General features: G+C 44.5%; 1 protein-coding gene across 1 annotated transcript in view; it reads right to left on the minus strand.

The window, feature by feature from the left end:
• GRM4 (glutamate metabotropic receptor 4) overlaps window positions 1-24453 on the minus strand; it is a 290669-nt gene that overhangs the window by 37226 nt on the left and 228990 nt on the right. Inside the window, exons 7-9 of the mRNA XM_053393018.1 lie at window positions 15598-15798; window positions 4563-4699; window positions 2495-3430 (exon numbers count right to left, since the gene is read on the minus strand). Of these exons, the coding sequence (XP_053248993.1) occupies window positions 2495-3430; window positions 4563-4699; window positions 15598-15798 (1274 nt within the window). The remainder of the gene's footprint in view (window positions 1-2494; window positions 3431-4562; window positions 4700-15597; window positions 15799-24453) is intronic.

A 24453-nucleotide genomic window follows, 5' to 3' on the forward strand; every position in this document is an offset into this window, starting at 1 on the left:
TATCCCAGGACTAAGAGAAACTCTAGTCAGGCAAAGTAGCCTCGATTATTACTCTGTAATATCTCTGATATAATACAGGAGGCTGATTTGCATGAACAGTCTCCTTAAAGAAGAGGCTTCATTGAAATGCCTTGGGCCTAATAAAAAATACATCCAGTTCATCTTGGAGGTCTCCTTTTCAGCTGTTTTCTATGCTGATGCCTTCCTTTCCTTTTCTCTTTCAGGAAAAAGAAAGCAAGTGCTGGGTACACAGGGGCTATGAGCAGTCGAGACAGGAGCCGCCTGATCTTTACTCAAACAACAGGAGCTGGGCCAGATAGTTTGAGACTCTGTAGTGCCACATAGAATGATTCTGCCCCTATGTGTTAGCCAAAGACTAGAATTATAATTACAGCAGCACTGATGCAAAGTAGACATAGCAGATAACCGGACAGTAAATGTTTAATTTGTGCACGCAGAGGTGCTATTTGGTTTTTTGACCCTCTTATTATTATTTCATAATAAATGAAGAGAGAGGTGGTGCCAAAGCAAGTGGTGTAAAGATGTAGGCAGAATTAAGCTGAATACCTACTGCTGGGAATCACAAGTGGAGAGAGCTGTTGTACTTAGCTCCTGCTCGTGGGCTTCTGCTTGTGCAAACAGGATGATGAACTAGATCCAGCTCTTCTTGGGTTTTGAAAGATCTGACCCTTTCTAACAGTGACAATGTATTAAATGATTACTTTTGGGCTGATGGGAGGCAAGGAAAAACACAATGAACTATTCAGAGAAATGTAGAAAATGTGTGTGTTTGATGGCCAACAAATCACGAGGGCAAAGGAGCAATGTAATTTGTTTCTTCATCCTTTTTGGATAGGCTAAATGTTTAGGAAACGCTGCTCAACATTCGGAGTTCCTCTCTACTAAGTGACAGGCAAGAATTGCCTTCATCTGCAGCTTACTGGGGATATCCTCAGGCTTACAAGCTCAAGGCCCATGAGGTGTGCCCTCAGTTAACTTACACTCTTCAGTGAGCATCAGTCCTTTAGGAACCATGGATGGCTTCAGTCACTACGACCTGTGCTTGCGGTTGCCAGCAGCCTTACAGCTGGTAGCAGCTCTTACCAACAGTGCATCCACATTTCAAGCATTAAGAATAACTTCAGTGGTAGAAGCTTGCCTGAGCAGGCTTGGTTGTTTTTTTCAGGGATTGGATCTCTTCACACAGATGTATAACTTGTTCCCACAATCAACACCACCTGTCTTCTTGGGCCATGTTGATCCCCTTCCATCCTGCACTGCAGTTAGAGACAGTTTTATTTTTTATTTTATTATATGTATATCTCCCCGTTTTCTCCATCACGGAACCCAAGGCAGCATACATTTCATTCTCACCTATCCAGGCACTCACCGGATCCAGTCCTGCTTTGCTTCAGTAAGGTGACACTTCATGTGCCTTGAGACCATGATCAATTGTGCAATAGACACATGTGCATATATGCACATGATACTATTAGAAGATCTTCCTGTGCCACATTGTTTATCATTTTAGAAAACCTTTTGGTGCTCCTACTGGTAGCCACAAAACTTTGACAGCAAAAAACTTTGGGAAGCAGCTAAATTATTCCAGCATGATCCGCTATCCTATTACCAACACCTTTGGGAGCAAGAGAAACAAAGATGCAGACTGAAATTATTCCATCAGGATTCCAGAAGCATGTGCTTTCAGAATCCAAGAATGTCTATCTGCTATTACATAGCCTTGTTGGGCTAAAGACAGGCTGCTCTCTCCTGACAGATATATCCCTGTGCATTCTTTCAAGTCAACTCATATTCTTCATTAAGCATAGTCAAAATTAGGGCAAATTTGCATGTAGTTGTTTATCATGCATGATTTACTCTGCTTTTGTCAGCTCTTCCCCTGAACACTTACAAGCTCCTCAAGTACTTCCTCCAGCTTTTGATAAATCAGAAGGATGTGTTTCCAAGTTTATCTGCTCAGCCATAAAAATGTGAAAGCTTGGGTTCTCAGAATGTTGTATCCTGTGTCCAGTATACCAAACTGCATTTGGGGCAGTGCAGTGGCACAAGTGTAGAATATACTAAGACCTACCTGTGGACCACAGTTCAAGACACCTTGGCTTAGGATTCAATAGCGTACATTGCCTGTCTTCCACATGAAGCAAATGTCAAGGAGGCAAAGGAAAGAGAGTGGGGAAAGAGTGAGGAAATCACATTAGCACTGCATTGGAAAGAATGTGGGAGAAGAGAATGCAGGAGGGGGAAATAAGGAGAAATGTGTCTGGAAGAGAGATAAATTGGGGAAGTAAAGAAAAAAGAAAGCAGCAGAGATTTGTGCAGGGAAATCCCAACAGAAAACAGGAGTAGTACCATTTCTACTGCACTAGGACACCAGCAGCCCAGATGTGTTTCATCACAAATGTACCTGAGAGTGAAGCAATCAGACCTACCAGTCACCCCCACCCCATTTCTGCCCTTGCCCTTTCTTCATTACCTTCTCTGCCGACTGTGATGTCCCAAAGAAGATAGGAATGAAAGCTAACCAGACGATGCAGGTAGTGTACATGGTGAACCCAATGGGCTTGGCTTCATTAAAGGTCTCAGGAACCCCACGGGTCTTTATAGCATACACAGTGCAGGTCACCATGAGCAGCATGCTGTACCCAAGCAAACAGATGAGGGAGAGGTCAGAAATGTCACACTTGAGAACCCCCCGGGCAAAGCGGGGGTCCGTAGTCCGTTGGTCCTCATAGTCGATGATGGAGTGTGAGGGGTCCACAATGAACCAGATGCAGACCCCCAGCAGCTGCAGAGAGATGAGGCTGAACGTGATGACCAGCTGAGAAGCAGGACTGATGAAGCGCGGGGCGCTGACTGACTTTTTGCCCTGCTCAAAGATGCGGTAGATGCGGTTGGTTTTGGTCAGCAAGGCAGCGTAGCTGATGCTCATGCCCAGCCCCAGGAAGACACGCCGCAGGGAGCAGGTTCCCAAGTCAGGCTCTGCAATCATCAGAAAAGTGGTGGCATAGCAGAGGAAGATGCCCGTCAGGAGCACATAGCTGAGCTCTCGCCCCGAGGCCTTGACGATGGGTGTGTCATTGTAGCGCACAAATGTCACCACCACAAAGAGGGTGGCAATGATGCCCACAATGGCAATGAAAACGGGCACCACAGCCCAAGGGGAGCTCCACTCAAGCTTGACGATTGGGATGGGGATGCAGCCAGTGTGGTTTTCGTTGGGGCGCTCGCTGAGCCGGCACACCTTACAGTGGAACTCATCCTGCTGATACTGGTACCCATCACAGCGCTCACAGTGCCAGCAGCACGGGATGCCCTTCACCAGCTTCTTCCTTTCACCCGGCCTGCATGGCTGGCTGCAGATTGAGGTGGGCACACGGTTGCCTCCCCCAGGCCAATGCAGGCGCTCCATCTGCAGCAGAGAGAAAGCAAGAATCTCACCAACCACCATGAACTAACATGGCATGAGCTGGGTCACAGCAGGGGCTGGGTCAGCATCCTCCGCCAACTCTGCAAAACACTTACTCTAGTCTATGCCATGTCCAGCTATTCTAGCATTGCTCCCTCTGATTCAGTAGCAGTTTCAGGTGTGCGGAACCTGTGTTCCTCCTGATGTTCTTGGACTACAACTCCCATCATGCCCAACCATTCGCTATGCTGCCTGGGGCTGGTAGAAGCTGTAGTCCAACAACACCAGGAGAACCACAAGTTTCCAACCCTAATTTAGTTTTTTATCTCTATCAGCTGTGCATGAAATGCTACTAATTCAAGCTTAGACATACCTGTTCTTCAATTCCAACCTGATATCATGTCACAGAGTAAGTGTTGTTGCTAGTCAAACCACCGACACTAACTTTACTGAACTAAATCAACTGTTCATGGATACTACGTGGTCTAATACATCTCTCATTTCCCTCCTTCACAGTTCCTCATATTTACTACAGACCTGCAATTCCACACTGCAGTTTGTTGCCCCTTCCCCTTGATAGGTTAATTTTTGTCTTGATACTCAGCCAACTCTGAATTAGACCTGAAATGAAACTTCGCACAGGTTTAGAATTCCACAATATTTCAGATTCTGGATTTGTTTACTGTCAAATTTTACTGTTGAAACACTGTCCCATTGACAAATTGGGAGTCTTAAATTAAAGATTTGCCAAATTCTTTCCAATTGAGATTGTGGCCTTAAATCTTAAGTCTTGCTGGTGAATTGTTGCTAACGTACCCATAAATTTGTCAAGTGCAATACTTTTTAAAGCATGTGTTCCCATTAAAAATCCAGTTTTCTACTGTGCTTTATTACCCATGGCATAAGTTGGGCTGTTGCAATGAAAGAGATCAGAGAGAAACCAGAGCTAAATGCTTTCAGAAATCTCTCTGTATGATATTAATGATGCCTATGTATAAGGATAAAGATAATCCCATTTAAACTAGAGCCCTTGAGCATACAATAAGTACAGCTCCATTCCCTAATTAAAACACTGGAGATTCAGAGTAAAAGTTTATTCCCTTCGGTGTTTAGGCAAAGCTAAGATCTTGCTTACTTTTAAGTTCAGATGATCAGCCCAGTGCCCAATAACTTTGTACTCAGGTGTAGTGTTCTTGATCTGGTACTGGTAGATGTCATAGCGGCCTGGGGCATCTCCATTCTCATTGAATGTCACAGGGGTCCCAGCAATACCTGCAACACACAAAGCATTCAGTCTCAGAAAGAAATACATTGCTGGTTTGGGCTGTATATTTGATCTACCAAAGGTAAGTTTGTCCCTTTTCTTCTCCTAGAAACAAATTCACATGCACACATATACATGGGAGTGCGATCCATCCAAAGTACATTCATTCATTCATATCTCACCTTTCATCCAAAGAGCTCAAGGTGACATACATAGCTCTCCATTTTATTATCACAACAACCCTGTGAGGTAGGTTAGGCTGAGAGTGAGTAACTGGCCCAAGGTCACCCAAAGAGCTTCATGGCTGGATTGGGATTTGAACCCTGATCCCACAGGTCCTAGTCCAACACTCTTAACCACTATACCACACAGGTTGTCTGCAGTACATCAGAAGTACAATTGGGCTTAGCTTACCAGGTTCAACTCTGCCACTATTATCAAGGGGACACAGTTAACTCTGCCTGGATTTTGCTTCAATTGACCTGAGGGCTTTTAGCAAATGCAAAGTTGTGAAGTTGTGGAATAAGTGAACTAAAGCTGCAGGATATGTGAACTAAATCTCCTTGCTTAGGCTGCACTCCAACCCTCTGATTGGTCATGCTAGAGATCGGGTAGAGGTCTCCCTCCATCCAGTCCAAAACAACTCTGCTGGCCTCCATGTGTGGAGTGACACCACCGTCACTTCTCCAGCATGAAGCTCCCCATTCCACCCACCAGAAGCACAGGTAGATGGAAGTACGGTGGAAACCCCACCAGCTGAGTGTTCCTGGATCTCAAGCTGGTCCTACAACCATCACTTGACATTGTTGGGCTTTAGGCTAGCATATAATAGAGAAGGGAGTTCCTTGCTCCCTGGCTGGTATGGGTATCAGGGATGCAGTAGTGATTACACAGAGGTTGGGATTCCTCTGTAACTTTATTATTAATTATTATTATTATTATTATTATTATTATTATTTAGGAGAACAGATGTAGGATACAGATTCCCAGCTGCTGTGTACCCAAACGGCTCCCCAACTTTTGAGTTGAACTGGCTCTACTGCCATTAATAATCTAGCCCACACTCTTATCTAAAATAGTTAAAAGCTAGTTCTTTACCTTGGGCAAGCAGAAAATAACATTAGTCTTACTCCTCGGCTCCTTGGGCTGCCTAGAGAAATCCTTGTGGCTTTTTCTGCTCACATAGTGATAACGCCTACAATTATATATTTGCACAGAGCTAGGGCTCCAAGAAACTCCTTTCATGGATCAGGCCTCCCGCTCAGTTAAGGTATAGTGCAACCTGAGAAGCAACTGACCATTTTTTAAAAACACATAAGGCTGAAATCAGTTTTGTTCAACATCAGCTTCAAATAACACAGTGAAACCTGCACATAGACCCATCGTGGGGGATGGTGGGGCTAGCCAGGTTTTTTTTGCCCCTAGTGAAGCCTTCAGAATGGCACTATTGAGGCTCCCAGCCTGTGTGTGTGTGTGTGTGTGTGTGTGTACACAACTGCACATTGGTGTGTGTGTGTGTTGTGTGTGTGCCAAACTGGGTCTCTGATCTGGGTGAAATAAATCCTAGTTTCGCTCCTCCCTGCACAGCTGCATTAGGAATAGAATAGAATTTTCTATCATAATAAAAAAATCTCAACGTTGGGCTTATCTACACAATTGTTTCCTATTTTTGTTTTGCTCGTTTAGCTCAATGGGAAGCAAGGTGGAGGGCGGGGTTATCGTTCTGCTAAAAATACAAACAAACCTTATTATATGAAGTATCATACAAATTATTAAATACATTATTTTGGGCAAATTATAGACATATACATGCCAGTTTCCTAAAGTAGCTGGCACATAACCAGATGCATGCACACAACAATACATATAGCTGTATAGAAATACTTAACATATCAATACTTATTCAATCACGCTACATAAATGAGCCATGGCTGGTGTCCATTCAGAGTGATGGAGCAAAAGGCAAAAAGGCCAATACGAGCTCGAGCCAAAGCCAACGATGACAGAGCCAACTAATTTTAGTTTTGGCTTCATCCCCCTCCCTGCTGAATTCTACAAGAGCAACACTGAGGACAGCATAGCCGCTCCTTCCATTTAAAGCACATTCAACACACATTTAAACTTCCTTTCAAAGGATCCTGGGAACTTTAATTTCTTAAGGGTGCTAGGAATTGTAGCTGGGTGAGGGGAAAACTGCAGTTCCCAGAAATTTTTGAAGGAAATCATGTGCTTTAAATGTGCATTGAAGGTGCTTTAAATGGATGTTGTGGATCTTTCCTAAGGACCGGTTGTGAGTAAGAAGACAGGCAGGCAGGGCTGACTAAGGCTGACAAAGATGGCTAATTTTGCATATAATTAGGCTTATTTATTTATTCATTTATTTAAAAACTAATCCCAAAATACATGGTCCAATTTCGGACAAAGCTCAATCAGACTGGAAAAGTCCAATCCTGTGTTTAATTCCATTTGAAAAGGATTCCTCCTCTGCACCAAGCCTGCATGTGGAGCCCATTTGATCCCTTTCCCAAATTCCCTCCTGTGTTAACAGCATTCATGAATGGCACAAAAATCATAACAGAGACCCAAATATGCTGTTAGGTGACACACAGAGAAAAAAAACACTTGGAAGTGCCTTGCCAAACAAGTTTGTAATTGGAATATAAAATGAAAAGGCCTAGAGAGCATAAATTTACGATTGTGTTTTATCAATTAAATTGTTTGCCACCAACTGTGTGAATGTGGTCAAATTTCTTGTAGGCACCAGAGCAGAGAGGGAGGGGAGGGAGAAAAGCGGGGGGTGGGGATGCAAGTTTCCTGTGGGTTATATAAGGAATCAGATTGCATAAGGGACAAAGAAAAGGACACTTTCTTTTTGCTTGTCATTCACCCAATCAGTTCCATTATGTACATAAAGCACGCTCCAAAGGACATCATGCAGGCCTCCCTCCCTCTCTGGATCTTCCTGCATATTGTTACTCCCCTGCTGGATGTCCAGGCATATTCTTCTTCCCTAAGCCATTGAGCAATGAATCCATACATAGTGACAGTACATCATGAGGCTACATCATTCATTCACCGAGAGCGGTAATCCCCTCTCAGTATTCAACCAGAGAGCTTGAGACAGAAAATAACAACACATTTATATAGAGTCGGGTGAACGTGCATGTCATGAAATCAAAGAGCTGAAAGCCGGGGCTGGAAGGAGGCTCGGTGTAGGCAGGTGCTGAAAGGGATTCTGCAAGACGTACCTAACGGAGCTTCCTTCCCGCACTGTGCCTCCACTCCCAGGAGACTAGATCCTGTCCCCACAAACCCTGAAGAAATGTTCTGCAGTCAAGACCCCCTGTGCTCTAGATCGCTGAGATCTCAATAGTCACTGGAGACAATTAAGAACATAAGAAGAGTCTTGCCGGATCAGGCCAAAGGTTTATCTAGTCCAGCATCCTCAAAGTGGCCGACTAGATGCCCACAAGCAGAACCTGAGTGCAACAGCATTATCCCCACCTGTGACTTCCAGCAACTGGCATTCAGTGGAGGCTGATCTATTTGGGCCAATGGGGCAGTGCCACCCCACTCTCATGTGTCCTCAGTCAGCCCTCACCTGCCTCTCTTCTTACTTTCAACCTGTCCAGGGGTGGCTCTGCCCATCAGCTCCTTCCTCCTTTGTCTCTTTGTTGTCCCTTGTAAAGCTCAGCAGGGCAAAGGATGGGGACAAAGCTAGGATTTGTTGGCTCTGCCTACCTTTGGCTCCGGCTCACCCTACTGTTAGGCTCCCTGCATTTTGCCCTCCCTTCTGCCAGCCACCCCTGCTGGTATTCAATATCAGCGAGCCTTTTTCTGGTCCTGCTCCAGTGCCCTGACACAATGAAGTTAAGTGAAGCTTGCCAACCTCACTTCAGCAGTGGTAGCAGGGAGAATATTGAGTATATACAAGTGCTGGGCTCCATAACTCCCTCCACTTTAACAGGACCGTATATCCCCAGCGAAAGAGGGGGAATATTGTGTGACTTTCAGGGGGCAGTTGAATTTCCATCTCACTTGAAATACAAACTGGGCAAAGCTTTCATCTTTCTTAAAAAGAAAAATGACAACAAAAGCCTTGTTGTCATTTCACATGATGGCTTGGCTGCTCCACCACATTGTTCCCAGAGGCATTGAGTCCCAGGAATGCAGCTAGATCAGCCAAGCCTCTCTCCACAATGGCAGCAAGGAGTTTATAAAAGGTTTTATAAAAGCAGGGGGAAAGGAGGAAAACACTCAACCACCTGGTATTTAAAGCAACATGAACACTCTTTAGCTTGACCCCCTTCCCTCCCAAATAATCCAATCTTGGAGGAAGGTTCTTCTGTTTTATTTGGGGGCTTTGGCAAAAATTGCTTGGGTGAACTTTTCGTCCCAGCTCTATATACAGCAGGCTGGGTGGCCAGCTTTTGAACCAGGGATTGTGTGCTTTTACCAGAAATTTTATCTACAGCAATTAGCAGGTGGCAATGTTTATCTCTCGGCTATGAAAAGCTTCACTTGCTAATTCCTGAAGATCAAGCCTCCACTAAAGGACCCAGCCATGGAGACCAGTTCAAAAGGTGATGGTGTTTTTCTTTGCATGGAGATAACGAAACTCCACTTGTTTCTTTAGGTTGAACTGCTTTTAAAACCACGAATGCAGGGCAGCAGGGGTAACAATAAAAGGCCAACATCTTTTCACACAGCTACCTCATTCACATATGAAGAAGAAGAAGAAGAAGAAGAAGAAGAAGAAGAAGAAGAAGAAGAAGAAGAAGAAGAAGAAGAAAAAAAAAATTGGATTTGATATCCCGCTTTATCACTACCCTAAGGAGTCTCAAAGCAGCTAACATTCTCCTTTCCCTTCCTCCCCCACAACAAACACTCTGTGGGGTGAATGGGGCTGAGAGACTTCAGAAAAGTGTGACTGGCCCAAGGTCACCCAGCACCTGCATGTGGAGGAGCGGGGAAGCGAACCCGGTTCCCCAGATTACGAGTCTACCACTCTTAACCACTACACCATATTGGCTCTTCATATGAAGTGAGGGGTGGGAGTCTCACAAGAAAAGAAGCATGGAAGCTCCAGTGTCCAGATGTAAAAAGGGGAGCAGGGCTTCTGCACCTTTGCAGGGCATTTCAACAGGTGCAGCTTGCATGAAGCTCCTCTTGCTGAAATTCCTGCTTGTGCAGAATGGTTAAAGGTGCAGAACCCCTGCCTTCTTTCGCATCCGGACACCTTAGATTCCCACCTTCCCTCATAGTCAGATTTCTCCATTCCTCGCTTGCTTTCAGTATGAGAGCTGGAAATGAAGAAAGCAAGGAAATGGAGGAAGGAATGGCATGGTTCAGCAGCCCTGTCCTGTTTGCTCCTCTCATTGTAACAGCAGGACCTCAGCTTCCCAGGGTCCAGGTGGATTGGGTGGATGTGCGGATCAGGCCAGGCTAGATCCTTTTGTAATTACTACGCAGCTGCCTTTGTATACTGTATGTGGTGTGTGCAACCCATCAAGCTGAAAAAAAATTCACTAACCATGTATGGCAGCACATCAGTGGTGCACTAACTACATGCCCTGTTTCAACAGGGCTAGACCATTATAGAACAAACCATTTATAAACAGATTAGTCTTCAAGGTGCCACAAGATTCTATGTTGTTAGATCTTCTGTTGTTGTTGTTGTTGTTGTTGCATGCCTCTAAATGAGGCAGGTTCTCAAGCATCGTGGGCATTATTACATGGTGTAGGGGCATGCTGTATTCAGACTGGAGGTCACACATTGTGCAGTCCTGTTTGGGGCTGCCAGCCTTTGAACTGATCCCTGAAGGAATCCTTTAAATAGAGGTTTGATCTGCAAGGATTAGAAAGTGGAGCTTTTCACACCATGGAGATAACCACTTTAGCCGTGCCTCCTTTCCCCTCACCTTTCTCTGTCGTCTCCCCAGTGTCACATTTTAGACTGAAAGTTGCTTTGTATAGAAGTGTATGCTTTCATATTTTATAAAAGGCCATTAACACGGATAGTGCAATAATAATAATGAATAATAACACTAACTGCTGCAGTGCATATCAAACTTTTGAAAACTGATCTATGGGTTCCAAAGCTGAACTGCTGTTTATGCTCAATATTTTCACTACTACCATTCCTGCAGTGAGATTGGCATGTGGTCACAGGTGGAGGAGTGCTGGTCTGCACTACTACTGCAGCTTTCAAGGAACAGGGGTTGCATTTAGCAAAAGTCTTTCTGCTGAAAACTATGGTCCACAGAAAAATGCCTGAACAAACAGAAGGGGATGCCAGCTGCTCTCTCTAAGCTCTGTTAGGCTGACCTGCTCACCACAACAACACCTGGAGTCCCACACAGATCCAAGCAGGCTAAAAGGCAAGCTGAGAGGCAGGATGGCTGGCTTTCCCAGCCCTGCTCTGGATGCCTTTGCAGACAGCTCATTACACTTGATGTGCACAGTGAGTGATCAGCATTGACATCCCTGCCACTCATGTGCACAGGGGACAGCCACAGAGGAGCGCTGAGGGATGCAACCTAGGAGGGAGAGTGGGTGGGAGTGAGATGCAGCCCTTAAACACAAGAGCAGTCAGCGCCTGATTGGGCATTCACACCAGCTGCTCAGTGCCCGGAAATGTGTGGGCAGATGCTGCGGACAGTACATTTGCTCACCCCCTTTGGCTCTGTTTAAGATTTCTATCTCTTTGCCCTGTGCTTGCACACATGCACATGGTAGAGTGATACAAATAGAGGCTACTCCAGTCTTATGATTGCACTGAATAGATTGATTAGTTGTTTAATTCTAAAAAACAGAGGCAGAAAGCTTTAAAAGAGGGGGACCTGTAGCCCTCTAGTTAAGACTCCAACTCCATCAGCCCCAGCCATCATGGTTGGAGATGATGAAAAGTGTAGTTCACCACACATTTCCCATTCCTGGTCTAGAAGAAACTAGGATGCAGACACCTAAGCTTTTCAACTTCCTTCTCTCACTGTGGGACAATACATAAATGGGAAGTGGCAAAGTTCTATCCTAGTAGGTTTTCAGCAGGATCAGAACCCAATTGCTCCTTCGTCACCTGTCCTCTTCTCCTCTACCAGAGCCCTTCTCCCCAGAATGGAATGGGGAATAATTCATTTTGCCACCAAATAAGGGAAAAGATGATGAGCAGAGAGAAGCAGGAGGAAGTCCCCAGCAGAATTCTGCACAGTGAATCAATAGCTCATTCCAAACCTTCATGGGGCTTGGAATACACAACCACTGAAAAAGTGTAGATGGAGAATATGATAGAGCTCACTAACACTTGTGAATGGCATCTATATAATCTTCATATTACAGACACAGACTCCAGTGGCGTGTTCTAGTTTGGTTACTTCTTTCAGCACCATGGACTTCTCTAATCTGTTTGGGAAAGTAATCTCCCAAATCCCTTGATTTATACAGAGATTACACGCCACTAAGTTGTAGCTGTGCCCTACCCCCTATTCATGGATTTGCCAAAGACTGGTAAGTTACAAATGCTTACAAAGCATCCAGAAGACCTTTCTTCACCATGTCAAAAGTGCGGAGTGGGAACTGAACCACTGATGAGATCATGCAGTGAAAAAATGAGATTGCCTCTTCCCCTTAGACAGTTCTTAAAACATGCTAAATTTCAAAGATAAGCCCAATTAAAAGGAGACACCCAGTTGCCTGGCTGTAAATGGATAATCCAACATACAAGCGAGGTTTATGTAGTCAGATTGTATTTATCAAGAGAAGGATGTGACCAGATGAGAAATACTATAAAATATTTAATTACACTGATTTAGCAAGTTGCCTCAAAGCAAGACTCTTTGCTGTGCCCCCACCTCCCTCAAAAGTTTATCTCGAAACAAAATCAAATGAATTGCACAAATAAATCCCAATAACATTAAAAAGCAGGAAAATCAAACAAGAAGATAGGGAAAGAATAAATAAAGGAGACAGATTGTGAGGAGATTGCAGAGGAGAGATAAATAGATGTAATAAGGAGGCAGAAGCAGAAAAATGTATATTAAAGAGATATAATGTGAGGATGTGATGAGTTTCTAGAATATGTAAAGGAATTACTAATCAGGGGCAAGGGAAGATTGTCTAACAAGAAAGGAACAAAAATGTGGAACGAGAATAAGGAAATGGAACTGGGGATTGTTCATGTGCATAGAATTATGATGGGACTTTAGGAGATGCCAGCTTTCGTCTGTTTTTGCCACATGCTTCCTGGTCAATTCACATAAAAAGGTAAAGGGACCCCTGATCATTAGGTCCAGTCGTGACCAACTCTGGGGTTGCGGCGCTCATCTTGCTTTATTGGTCGAGGGAGCCGGTGTACAGCTTCTGGATCATGTGGCCAGCATGACTAAGCCGCTTCTGGCGAACCAGAGCAGCGCACGGAAACACCGTTTACCTTCCCTCTGAAGCGGTACCTATTTATCTACTTGCACTTTGATGTGCTTTCGAACTGCTAGGTTGGCAGGAGCAGGGACAGAGCAACAGGAGCTCACCCCATCGCAGGGATTCGAACCGCTGACCTTCTGATCGGCAAGTCCTAGGCTCTGTGGTTTAACCCACAGCGCCACCTGTGTCCCAGTCAATTCACATAGGGAGGGCTAAAAAAATAGCCCAGCTATCAAGATGCAGATACATGCAGATTCCACTTTCACTTCTGCACATGGAGCTCCTTATCAGAAGCTCCTACCCCAATCTAGACGGTTTCCTTCAGCTACTTGAGCCACTTTGTGGGAGAGCTGAGTTTTCCCACCATGTGTGTTTGCAACTAAAGATGTGGAAGCCCAGAAAAATCTGAAAAACTGGAGAAAAAACTGAGATGGGAGGCTCCCCATTTTTCTGCCTTTTTCTCCTTTTTTCACATCTCTAGTTGCAACCATTTGACCAAACTGTGGGAGGTAGTGGAGGACAGAGGTGCCTGGCGTGCTCTGGTCCATGGGGTCACGAAGAGTCGGACACAACTAAACAACTAAACAACAACAACAAGTTGCAACCAAGACTGTATGTGTGAAGAGAGGCAAACTGATGAAAATGATGAGTAAAATTGACCCTGGGAGGCTTGGCCAGTCATGGTCCCTAGATTTGTATGTATTTGTTATGAACTTTCATGGAAACATTTCCCCTCCACATATGGTGGTCACTTCTAAAATATGTGCAATGGACAAAGAGAAGCTGATCTTTCCTATGGTGCATGATGAATGAACTCACTTAAAGTTAGGGATGGGGGGGAATTCAGTTTGGTTTGCATTTTAACATGAACCTACCTATTCCACATTTCCCTCCAAAATGTGCAAAATGAACCTTACCTGTCTTTTGAAATGTACACATCTTCAAATTATTGCAGTGCAGTTCTCCAACCAACATGGATGAAAATGCATATATATGGGGGAAATGTGCATAAAATGTATATATCAGGGGTAGGCAACCTAAGGCCTGGGGGCCGGATACGGCCCAATTGTCTTCTCAATCCAGCCTGTGGACATTCTGGGAATCAGTGTGTTTTTACATGAGTAGAATGTGTCCTTTTATTTAAAATGCATCTCTGGGTTATTTGTGGGGCATAGGAATTTGTTCATCCCCCCTCCCCAATATAATCACCCCTCCCCCCGGTCTGAGGCAGCCCATGGCTGAAAAAGGTTGCTGACCCCTGGTATATATTAATGAAAATATATTGGGGGAAATTGCTTGCAAAAATATGTTATGTGGGGTAAAATTGCATACAAAAAGGTAAAATGCTGGTGATGTTTCATGAGAATTATTTTGAATGCAAACTAATGTGGAAATGTAAAAAAATGAACTTAAGATAGTAAAAATGAGAAACAGAGAGAAACATAACCTCCCTTCTTTGCAACTCCACAATTCTATGATTCATGTACCCAGTGGTTTTTTTTTCTAAAAAAAAATGTTTAGGGGTACTCTCATTTTCCCACTCATATTGAAATACTGCCGCTCAATGAGGCCAAACTTAGATTCCCAAAATGTTTAGGGGTGTGCGTACCCCCAGAAAAAAGCACTGCATGTACCATAATTTACTGATCTTTACAACCACTCTAGGGCAAGGAAGAACTACTCCCATCTCACAGACATGACCAAAGCAACCAAAAGCCAATCATCTGACAAGTAGGGTTGCCTGTTCCCCCATTTCACCTTTATAGAGGCTCCGTGCCTTTAACAATATAGCCATGTGGTCAAGAGGGGATAAATGGTGTTAATAATATGAAGAAAAAGAAGGAGGAGGAGTTGTTTCAGAATTTGCATAAAATTCTTTTAAGAGCTTTTGCATTGTTTAGTGCACATTAAAAAACCAATTAAATATAAAGTAATTGCTAAAACACATTACTCAAAGGTGTGCAAAGACATGCCAACAGGGTTCAATTGCCTGAAACCTTCCTGCACACATCAAACCTGTCTCTTTTCAAAAGATGGGCAGCACAAAGGTAATCTACACCGGTGGACCCACTGTGCTGTTGCTTTTTTATTTTTCCCAGAAGGTGGATTTTTGTTTGGGCTCCCAAACGAAATGGAAGAAGCCAGGAGAAACATAGGGAAACAACTGTTTGATGAGAACATTAATTAGATGCTCCATTAAAAAAGTGGTGAATGAAGAGTAGCAATTACAGATAAAACACCCAACACCATTTCAACCTGGTGTGCTTGTTGTTGCATCTCAAGATGTATTATTTTCAGAGTACTGGGAGGCAGGAATACATCTTACACTAAGTCTGCGGCTGGGGGGTGCAAAACCATAGAAAACGTTGCAAGTGGAACATTTAAACATTCAGTCAGTGTTTTATATTAAGCCAGGCATGGTTTGATGCCCCAAGAAGCCCCAAGCAGCTGTATGGCCTTGAGGGTTATCCCACCCAGACAGACAGACCTGAGAAATTGACGCTACGGATGTACTTGAGAAGCTCTGCACCATCTACTGGGTCCATCTTGGGGCAGAGGCCAATCTTCCCAGGGCACAAGTTCTTGTGCATGTTGTGAAGCGCATGGCCCATGGCATAGACAGCATCAATGACAAACTGCACCTTTCCTTCCTGCTCATAGGCAGAGTCCTGGCCAATCCGCTCACGATCTGGAAGACAAAGGGCAAAGGGTGCGGTTCAATCACATGCTTTCATGGGCAACTGCAGACTTACAGGGTTATCCATTTGCTTTGAAATCTAGTATTCACTGTGGAATTTCAGTTCCTGAAAAGGATTCAAAGGACTCCTGCTTCTTGCAAGGAGTGTTTCCACTGAACTCTTTCATGCTGAGGTGAAAATGTGTACTGAGAAGCAAAATATGTGACTCATATCTTTATATAGATGGCTACAACATTCCAGCCAAGTAAAACTCATAGGTTTTCTACCTATACCCACCCACCTCTCCATTATCTATTATCACAATTCATGAACATATTCCATCCAGGCAAAAGCTCCCAAGGAGGGTTTGGTACAGGGCCAAAGAGGGGTGTGGCCCACAGAGAGGAGGTGTGGCCTGAAGAAAGTCCCAGAGGCAGGGGGAGAAGCCTGCGGGGGCCACCTGTGGCACCCAGGCCTGATGTTCCCTGCAAGTGCTGTATACTGTTTTCAGTGAAAGAGCAAGACCTGCAGTTTTTGCCCATATAGTTTTCTAGTGTGAATGTAGAACTTATAATGATATTTCCACATTAACGACAATCACATCTTCTCATAAATAGCAGGAGAGGGAGACTGGAAGGCGATTTACTCCTCCTGTGTGAAAAATGCTTGTAGTGGTGTTCCATCCTGTTAGCAACAGCTTTCCTACGCAATTTTTCCATCTTAAATTGCTCTGTTTCACATTAGCACACTAGGAACACAAATGCCCCAGCTTTGATTGCAGAAAAACCTGCCATGCTGTTCTAGCCTCTGAATACTCAAACTTCTTATTTGTTTTGCTAGGGCATACAAAGTCCATCCTTCCTTGAAGGTTTTTAAAAAGAACTTGGAAGGCCATCTGTTATGATTGATCTAGTTGAGATTCTCACATTGTAGGCATTTGGACTAGATTACCCTTGGGGTCCTGTCAGTACGCCTTTCAACTGATGTCAGTGACTGGGCTCAAGAAATGGTTCTGCCCTGACTGGGCTAGGCGACTGGAGCACTTTCAGAGACCTTCCAATCCTGGAAAGCAGGTCTCGGTGCACTGGACTCACAACTGTGCATTGTGAGCACCAGACTCAGCAGAGTATAAACAACGCGGAAGCTAGCTGTGAAGCATAACTTCTTTTATTTCTAACAGCTACTACAAACTAAAGAACTACTGGCTTGCCTGAGTGTTACAGCTCCCACTCAGCCATCTAGTCACTACATAGATAAGACTCTCTCCACACACAGAATCAGGCAGTCAGGCAGGAACGGAAGAAGTCAAAGAGCTGTTTCCGCCCCCTCCTTTCTCAAAACATCATATTAGGAGATTCTCGCAATGGGAGGGGGTAAAAATATCAACAGGTACCTCCCAACTTTACAATTCTTTGATTCTCTGTTTTCTTTGTTTTAATAAATTCATACTGAGTACAGTAAATGAACTAGATGTGAGCTGTTAATAACCTAAGGTTAATCCAGAAAAGACTGTGACACTGTTCGTCAGCAGGAGAGCCTAACCAAGAGCTGAACTTATTCTGGATTGGATTGCTCTGTTCTTTAAAGACCAGTTTTGCATCTTGGGGGGACACGGGTGGCGCTGTGGGTTAAACCACAGAGCCTTCGAGCTGCTGATCAGAAGGTTGGCGGTTCGAATCCCCGTGACGGGGTAAGCTCCCGTTGCTCGGTCCCTGCTCCTGCCCACCTGGCAGTTTGAAAGCATGTCAAAGTGCAAGTAGATAAATAGGTACCGCTCTGGCGGGAAGGTAAATGACGTTTCCGTGCGCTGCTCTGGTTTGCCAGAAGCAGCTTAGTCATGCTAGCCACATGACCCGGAAGCTGTACACCGGCTCCCTCAGCCAATAAAGCGAGATGAGTGCTGCAACCCCAGAGTCGGTCACAACTGGACCTAATGGTCAGGGGTCCCTTTACCTTTTGCATCTTGGGAGTGCTTCTGACTCTGGTTGCACTCCTAGAAACTCATATGGTAGCAGGAGCTTGGAGAGCTTTTGCACAGATTTGGCTAGTAAATGAGCTATGCTTGATAAAACAAATCTGGCCATAATTATACATGTCCTGGTCACATGTAGACTGATGCAACATTCTCTGTGAAAATGCCTTGGAAAAGTGTTCAGAAGCTTCTGCTGGTACTAAATGCAGTGGCCAAAGAGATTTCCAGAGCCTCCACTGCTGATTATATCACCTATGTTTTATGTTGGCTTCTAGTTCCTTTCTGAGCAAAATTTGAAACTCAAGGTTCTTATTTACAACAGCCTAAGTGAAAACTCTTTGAAAGATCTCCTCCTCCCAATAAGATCCTGCCTGCCCACTGCATTCAACACTAGAGGCATTTGATGAGCACAATTGGTTAGGATTTAAGACAGGGTCTTCTCAGCTGCAACCTCCAGCTTGTAGGACTCCCTCCCTAGAGAGGCTTGGTTGGCTCCCACTCACTCTCTTAACCTTCAGGTGAACTGAGCTTCTAATGCTCTGTCTTTTTATTTTATGCCAAATTGTTTTATCCAACCCATAGTTTTATTGTATGAAACTAATTTTAGCTATTTGGGCTGTTTCTCATAGAATCATAGAGTTGGAAGGGATCACGAGGTCCCTGCATCTGTTCAGTCTTACTCCATATGACTCATTAGTCACCTTGAATATTTTATAAAGAAAAGTGGGGTCTAATTTTTAAAACAAATAAGTGAATGCTTTGAGAGCCAACAGCTTCTGTCCATCACACAAAGATATGTTGTACATAGCTTAGTACCCATGGTCTTGATGGTCCAGAAAAGAAAGTTCTAGAAGTAGGTTTTCAAATCTCCCCTGAAATTAAGAAAGATGAGTAAAAAGGTAAAGGGACCCCTGACCATTAGGTCCAGTCGTGACCGACTCTGGGGTTGCAGTGTTCATCTCGCTTTATTGGCCAAGGGAGCCGCCGTACAGCTTCCGGGTCATGTGGCCAGCATGACTAAGCTGCTTTTGGCAAACCAGAGCAGCGCACGGAAACACCATTTACCTTCCTGCCGGAGCGATACCTCTTTATCTACTTGCACTTTGACGTGCTTTTGAACTGATAGGTTGGCAGGAGCAGGGACCCAGCAATGGGAGCTCACCCCTTCACGGGGATTCGAACCGCCGATCTTCTGATCGGCAAGTCCCAGGCTCTGTGGTTTAACGCAACTTTCATGGTGGAGCTACAGATAATGAAAGCACTTTCATCACAAAACCCTGGGAGGAACCAGGCCCTCTACAAGATATAGGAGGATGTCACTCATTCCAAATGCTATAACAGCAACCCTCTTCTGTGGATGGCTTCCTTTACAGTACAAGAGCTGCCTGTAGCTAGCAAGGGAAACCACACACACGCTTTCTTTGAACTCTCAAACTTGTACACCCAAGTCACAGCCTCAGTAGCAGCATATGCAAATATTATTCAGCCCCTGGCATCATCCATCTCACCACCGGTGGCTCTCACATCAGTCTCCCAAGTGCTATCAGCTGTGTCAAAGGATGGTCTGCACAGCATCCATCAGTTCTAGGATGTGCTCTATCAAGTCCTTGCCACTGCCAAACACACCTTCAGTTTTTCTCCCATCCTGATATTCCTCCCCCACCCACCCACCCTCCCGCCCCCTCTCCAGCCAGCGTTGGATTGCAGGATCATTCAAGTATACGGTAATTACCCACGACAGCTGCCTGCCTCTTCCTGTCATAACCACTCTTAATGGGACTTGAAACATGTTAATCATTTGGCAAAAGATACCGATTAACACAGCACACTGTTAATTGGAGCTAAAAGAGGGTCCCCTGTGGTATGGTACTGCCAGAATAACACCAACCCAGCCTCCCAAATACTGCCCCTTCACCAGCAGAGGGGAAGGGTGTGCTTGTGCATGTCTGGCTATGTGCATAAAGCCATGAAACTCAGGAAGGAGAAGAGGATTTAAAAATAGGGGACATTCTGAACTGGGAAGTCTACTACAGTGGTGGGGAACTGGTAACCCCTCCAGATAGTCCTGGGCTACAACTCCAGGCTTCCCAAACTATTGATCATCTGTATGGGGCTGATGGGACCTGGAATCCAGCAAGAAGTGGAGAGTTACAGGTTCCTTACTCCCAACCTAAGGGAATAATCAGAGAAAGCACTGACCTACCAGAAGTGAATGGTGTCTCATTTCCTCTCTTGCATTCTACAGTCAAGACTGGCAGAGGTTTCACATATATAACAAGTTCTCTGCCCACCCAGTGTGCTCCTTCCAGCAGTATCACAGCTTATAATAGCCAAGTAGAATGTTTATGTGCTTCATATGACCCTGATGCTGTGATATGTGGTGTGGTGATTCATATCAGAGGGAAAGAGACTCCTATGGCTAGCAAAGGATGAGGCAGGGAAAGAAAAGCACATAAATGTATTTCTTTATTCACTTGATACTACACTTGCTGCTTGTTCAGGAGAATCAGCCAACCAATAATCAGTCAGGATGGGCTGCAGGTGGGTATGGGCGGGGCTGATGAGCAGCTACAAGCCTCCAGATTTCTCCTGATAGCGTAAAAACCTCCCCCCCCCCGTCTCTCTCTCTCTCTCTCTCTCTCTCACACACACACACACACACAGAGGCAGACAAGCAAGCAAGCTATCCTAAGCTTGAAGGGGTCAAGGACAATGACACTCCATCCTTTAGCACTTCTTGAAGAATTTATTTTAAAATGTTCAACTGTCAACAATCTGAGTTTAAAAATATATTCCTTTTTTAAGGAATTCAGTTATTTGTTTTGGCCACACTGAAGTGACACCTGGTTGGTCAATAAGACTGAAATGGGATGTATAGAAGTGAAAAGTTTCTAAACTATACAAGGTATAGAACCTGCAGGAATTTATGTAGGCCTTCTGGAGATTCTATTCCAGATATTGCTTCTTGTGTCTGCAGTTAGTCTTGTAGGGGAGACCGAACCTAACCCATGTTTACAAAGAAGTATGTCCCATTGATTTTGCAATTCAGCTGTAGGATTGCATTTCAGGGGTCACTGGATAGCTTAGAGTTCCACAGAGCCTCAGATTGTGCAACTGTGAACCTTACGTATTAGGAATCTTAGACGTTTTGCAACATCAAACTAGCACAACTGCTGGAACATAAAGGATGCCTCGTGAAATTCAAAGTGCAAGGTTTGACATTGTTCTGAATCATACTATTCAATTGTGCAAAGCAAAGAGATTACCTAACCCCTTAAGCTTTTCTATAGCTCACTTAATGGCCTTCAGTGGCTGGTGGCTGCTGTAAGCCACTGGAATTTCCTGGATGGGAAAAGCTGTTTTGCTGTTTGATCCTGGTTAGGGAAAGAACCCTGGGCTTTTGTGATTGGTGGCAAGAAACAGTTAGGGAGTTGCAAGGGTAAGCTGTTGCTTTTTGTAGGGGTGGGCCTGTTCCAAATCTAATACTATTTGTCTGGGTGCCTGCTTCCTGTCCTCTGCTCAACCAGTATATTCTGCAATGGGAGCAGATGTTACAAAAATGCAATAAGCACATTAGCACTCTTCCTACAAGGAAAATGACCCTGTAAAAGGCTGACCTGACACTTCCTGCTGCTTCGGAATTGGAGAATGCAGAAGCAATGTTCTCCTATAAAGGTTGCTTCGCTGTATAAATGCCAGACTACTTTAAAATAATGTCCTACAATAAGAATTTAACAGCATTTTAAGTAATGTGGTTCTTCCCTGAATACAGTTGCAACTAAATTTATATGAGGGGTTTGCATCAGCACTGTGTGTACCTCAACTAAGAAGGCAAATTGGGGCGATTCTGAGTAGCTTTTCATTTACAGAGTTGGACCACACCATTACCCATGTGTACCAAGGAAGGGCCCAACCATCTGAGTAGCTCTTTGCCTTGGGGGGTTTTTTCCTTCAAAAAGTTAAACATGGCCATCTCTACTTTCTTTTCCATGAAATCAACTTGAATGCAACAGGAGAGGAGGAGATGGATTTCTTCTTCTTCTTTTGATGGGCAGGCCTAGCTTTTGATCACAGTGAATTATTTCCCCAGTCTACTCCAATCACAGTGAGCTGGGGAAGGGATGCTGAAGTAAACACATGGTGGAGTTAGATTGTTGGGGATGGCCTGTCCCCCCCCCCACTTCGTTTTCCTAACAAATAATTTTAAAAACCAATATATGTGAGCCACACATTTGATGGAAGGCCAGTCTGCTCTTCCACTTCATTCATGACCATGTAACTATAATAGATCCCTGCTATATACTTAGCTACTTATCATTTCCTCACAATATGTACTGTATAACTGATAGTGGAAATTCCACACACAACTATCATTAAGTTCATAGACTCAGTTAAGTGCCACTGGCTTCTTGTGCTCATATTGTAATTCATTCCAGATAATTTTGTTCTATACTTGTGATTCCAAGTTTTAAGTAAGTTATGTGTTCCACTTTTAGTTTTGGTAGTGCTGAAAGTTGCTAACAGTGCATACACCAGCCTCTTGAAGAACTGCCAGAAATACTATTATTATGACCTCATGAAGACATATATTCAATACCAAGCATTCAAACTGCCCACAGCCAACATTGCCAGCCAAATAAGGTGATCTTCACTGACTCCTAAGTGACAACTATTGAAAGAAGAGCTGGCTTAATTATTGAGCCAATGGAAGTAAACACAGTTAGCCTCCAATTCTACAAGTTCCCAACTGGAAGAAATGGAATAATCGTATTTTAGAAACCAAGGCTTAATGGGAAGAGGATGACATGGTTTTTCATCAGTTCTTCCTACCAATATCATCACAGAAACAGGTTTTATCTTTCCTAGAAACTACCTAGTCTGGGGAAGGGCAGACCTAAGATAACCCCTTCTCTTTAGCTGCAGAAGCAATGATAGAGGATGATTACAAAACTCCCCCCCCCCAAAAGAAAAATGAGATACTTCCTTGCATCAATGTCTTGATTCTGAAACATAAATCAAATTCACAGCATGGGACTCTTGACTTTTTTCCATGGATATGGAAAATCAATTTATGTTTGCATTAAATCTGCAAGATTAAAGACTGTCTATTCTGGTGGACCATATCTGTTTTCAGAAGCTTCTTGAAGGTATGAGGAAGTTTAAGTGGGTCCCTGATTCACTCATTCTTTCAAAAGATGCCAGCTTCTGAAAAGGTTCTGAACAACCTTGTATGTAAGCACATAACAATGCCATATGGAATGAAAAACAATCTGGCCTTGCTCCTGCTGCTCCTTCCTGTGCAACATTCTTAACTGGGACATGGACACTATTCAATATTCTGATGTTACTTTAGCAACAAACAACTGCAGGTAGGTTACGGTCTTCCATGTAGACCAGCTGGTAAGGAGCAATTAAGACAAAATGTATGCAAAAAATACCTGAGCAAATCTGTGCTGGTATATCTTTGTGCCCCATTGTGTGGGTCTGGGGGGGGGTTAGGTATCAGCAGCCAGTCCCAATCCTCTTGATCTACAAGTCACATAAGGCACTTTCACAAGTGACACAGACAGAGCAATCCAATCCGGGTGGGGTGTGTGGAGTTGGTTTAGATGGAGATATCCCTCCACCCAGCTGTCCTGCCTCAGCTAGTCTCTTACCAGTTGCTGAAGGGGTGATCAAGTGGGAAGCCCACTGGTGGTGTCCTGGCCCTCACTCAAACTCAACTTTCCATTCCTGCCCAAGTCTTTAATGCATATATCTGAATGATAGATAGGCTAAACAAGGGCCAAAGGCACAGCAGGTAAACTGCATGGCTACACGTGAGCTGAGGCATTGATCCAACAAGTGACATGCCTCCTGCCTCTTCCTTTTGAAGAGAGGCCTAGGAGGTGTTTCTGCTATGAGCAAGCAAACAGGCACTTCAGTGAGTGTGCAGGACCCATGAGGTTTATTTGTGCCAGTGCTTGCGTCTTTGTGTCCTGGGTGACAGAGCTGCCTCCTCAGCAGCATCTGGCTGACTCTCATATGCCTCCCCAAGATGAAGTTCTATACTGGCAGGAATGACAGGAGGGACTAGCAGCTGTGGTAACAGCCCTTTTGGAGATGTCTGGTATCTTAAGGGTGGAACACCCCTCTGTCAACCCACTTGAACCTTACTCCGGATAAAGCCCTGAGCTTTCTGAACATTGGTCCCCTCTGCCAGCGCCAATATTTCTTGAGGCACTAAGGCCTTCCCTTGGGTTGTCTAGCTCCAACTCCCTGACCTCTGCCCTCCCCCACTTCTTTGGGATCCCCACACACCCTCCAAGGTGGCTCCACAAGGTTCACAACTGGTGGAAAGCAGCAGGAAGCCCCAAGGGGAGAGGCTGAGCTGACCCAGGATCTGCTGGAAATCATGCCGGTCTCACTACCATTGTATGATAATATCAGCCCCGATCATCTTGGCCCTCAACCTTTAGCCATGGTCACTGTGACTGACAGTGACTCAAATATCTGACTCAAATATCTGAAAGATCCAGCTCCCTCCCTACAGACTTTCTCTGGTGTCCACTCTCAGAAGCTGGGGTGTGTGGCCCAGGGGTGGCTCCATGGCAGCCCCATAGTCATGGAATTCCCAACCCACAGAGGTATGTCTGGCATCTGCACTATATGGATTTCAGAGAACGCTGAAGATGTAGCTCTTGGTTCTGGTAGG

The sequence above is a fragment of the Podarcis raffonei genome, chromosome 6, assembly GCF_027172205.1.
Source record: "Podarcis raffonei isolate rPodRaf1 chromosome 6, rPodRaf1.pri, whole genome shotgun sequence".
Taxonomy (NCBI): Eukaryota; Metazoa; Chordata; class Lepidosauria; order Squamata; family Lacertidae; genus Podarcis; species Podarcis raffonei.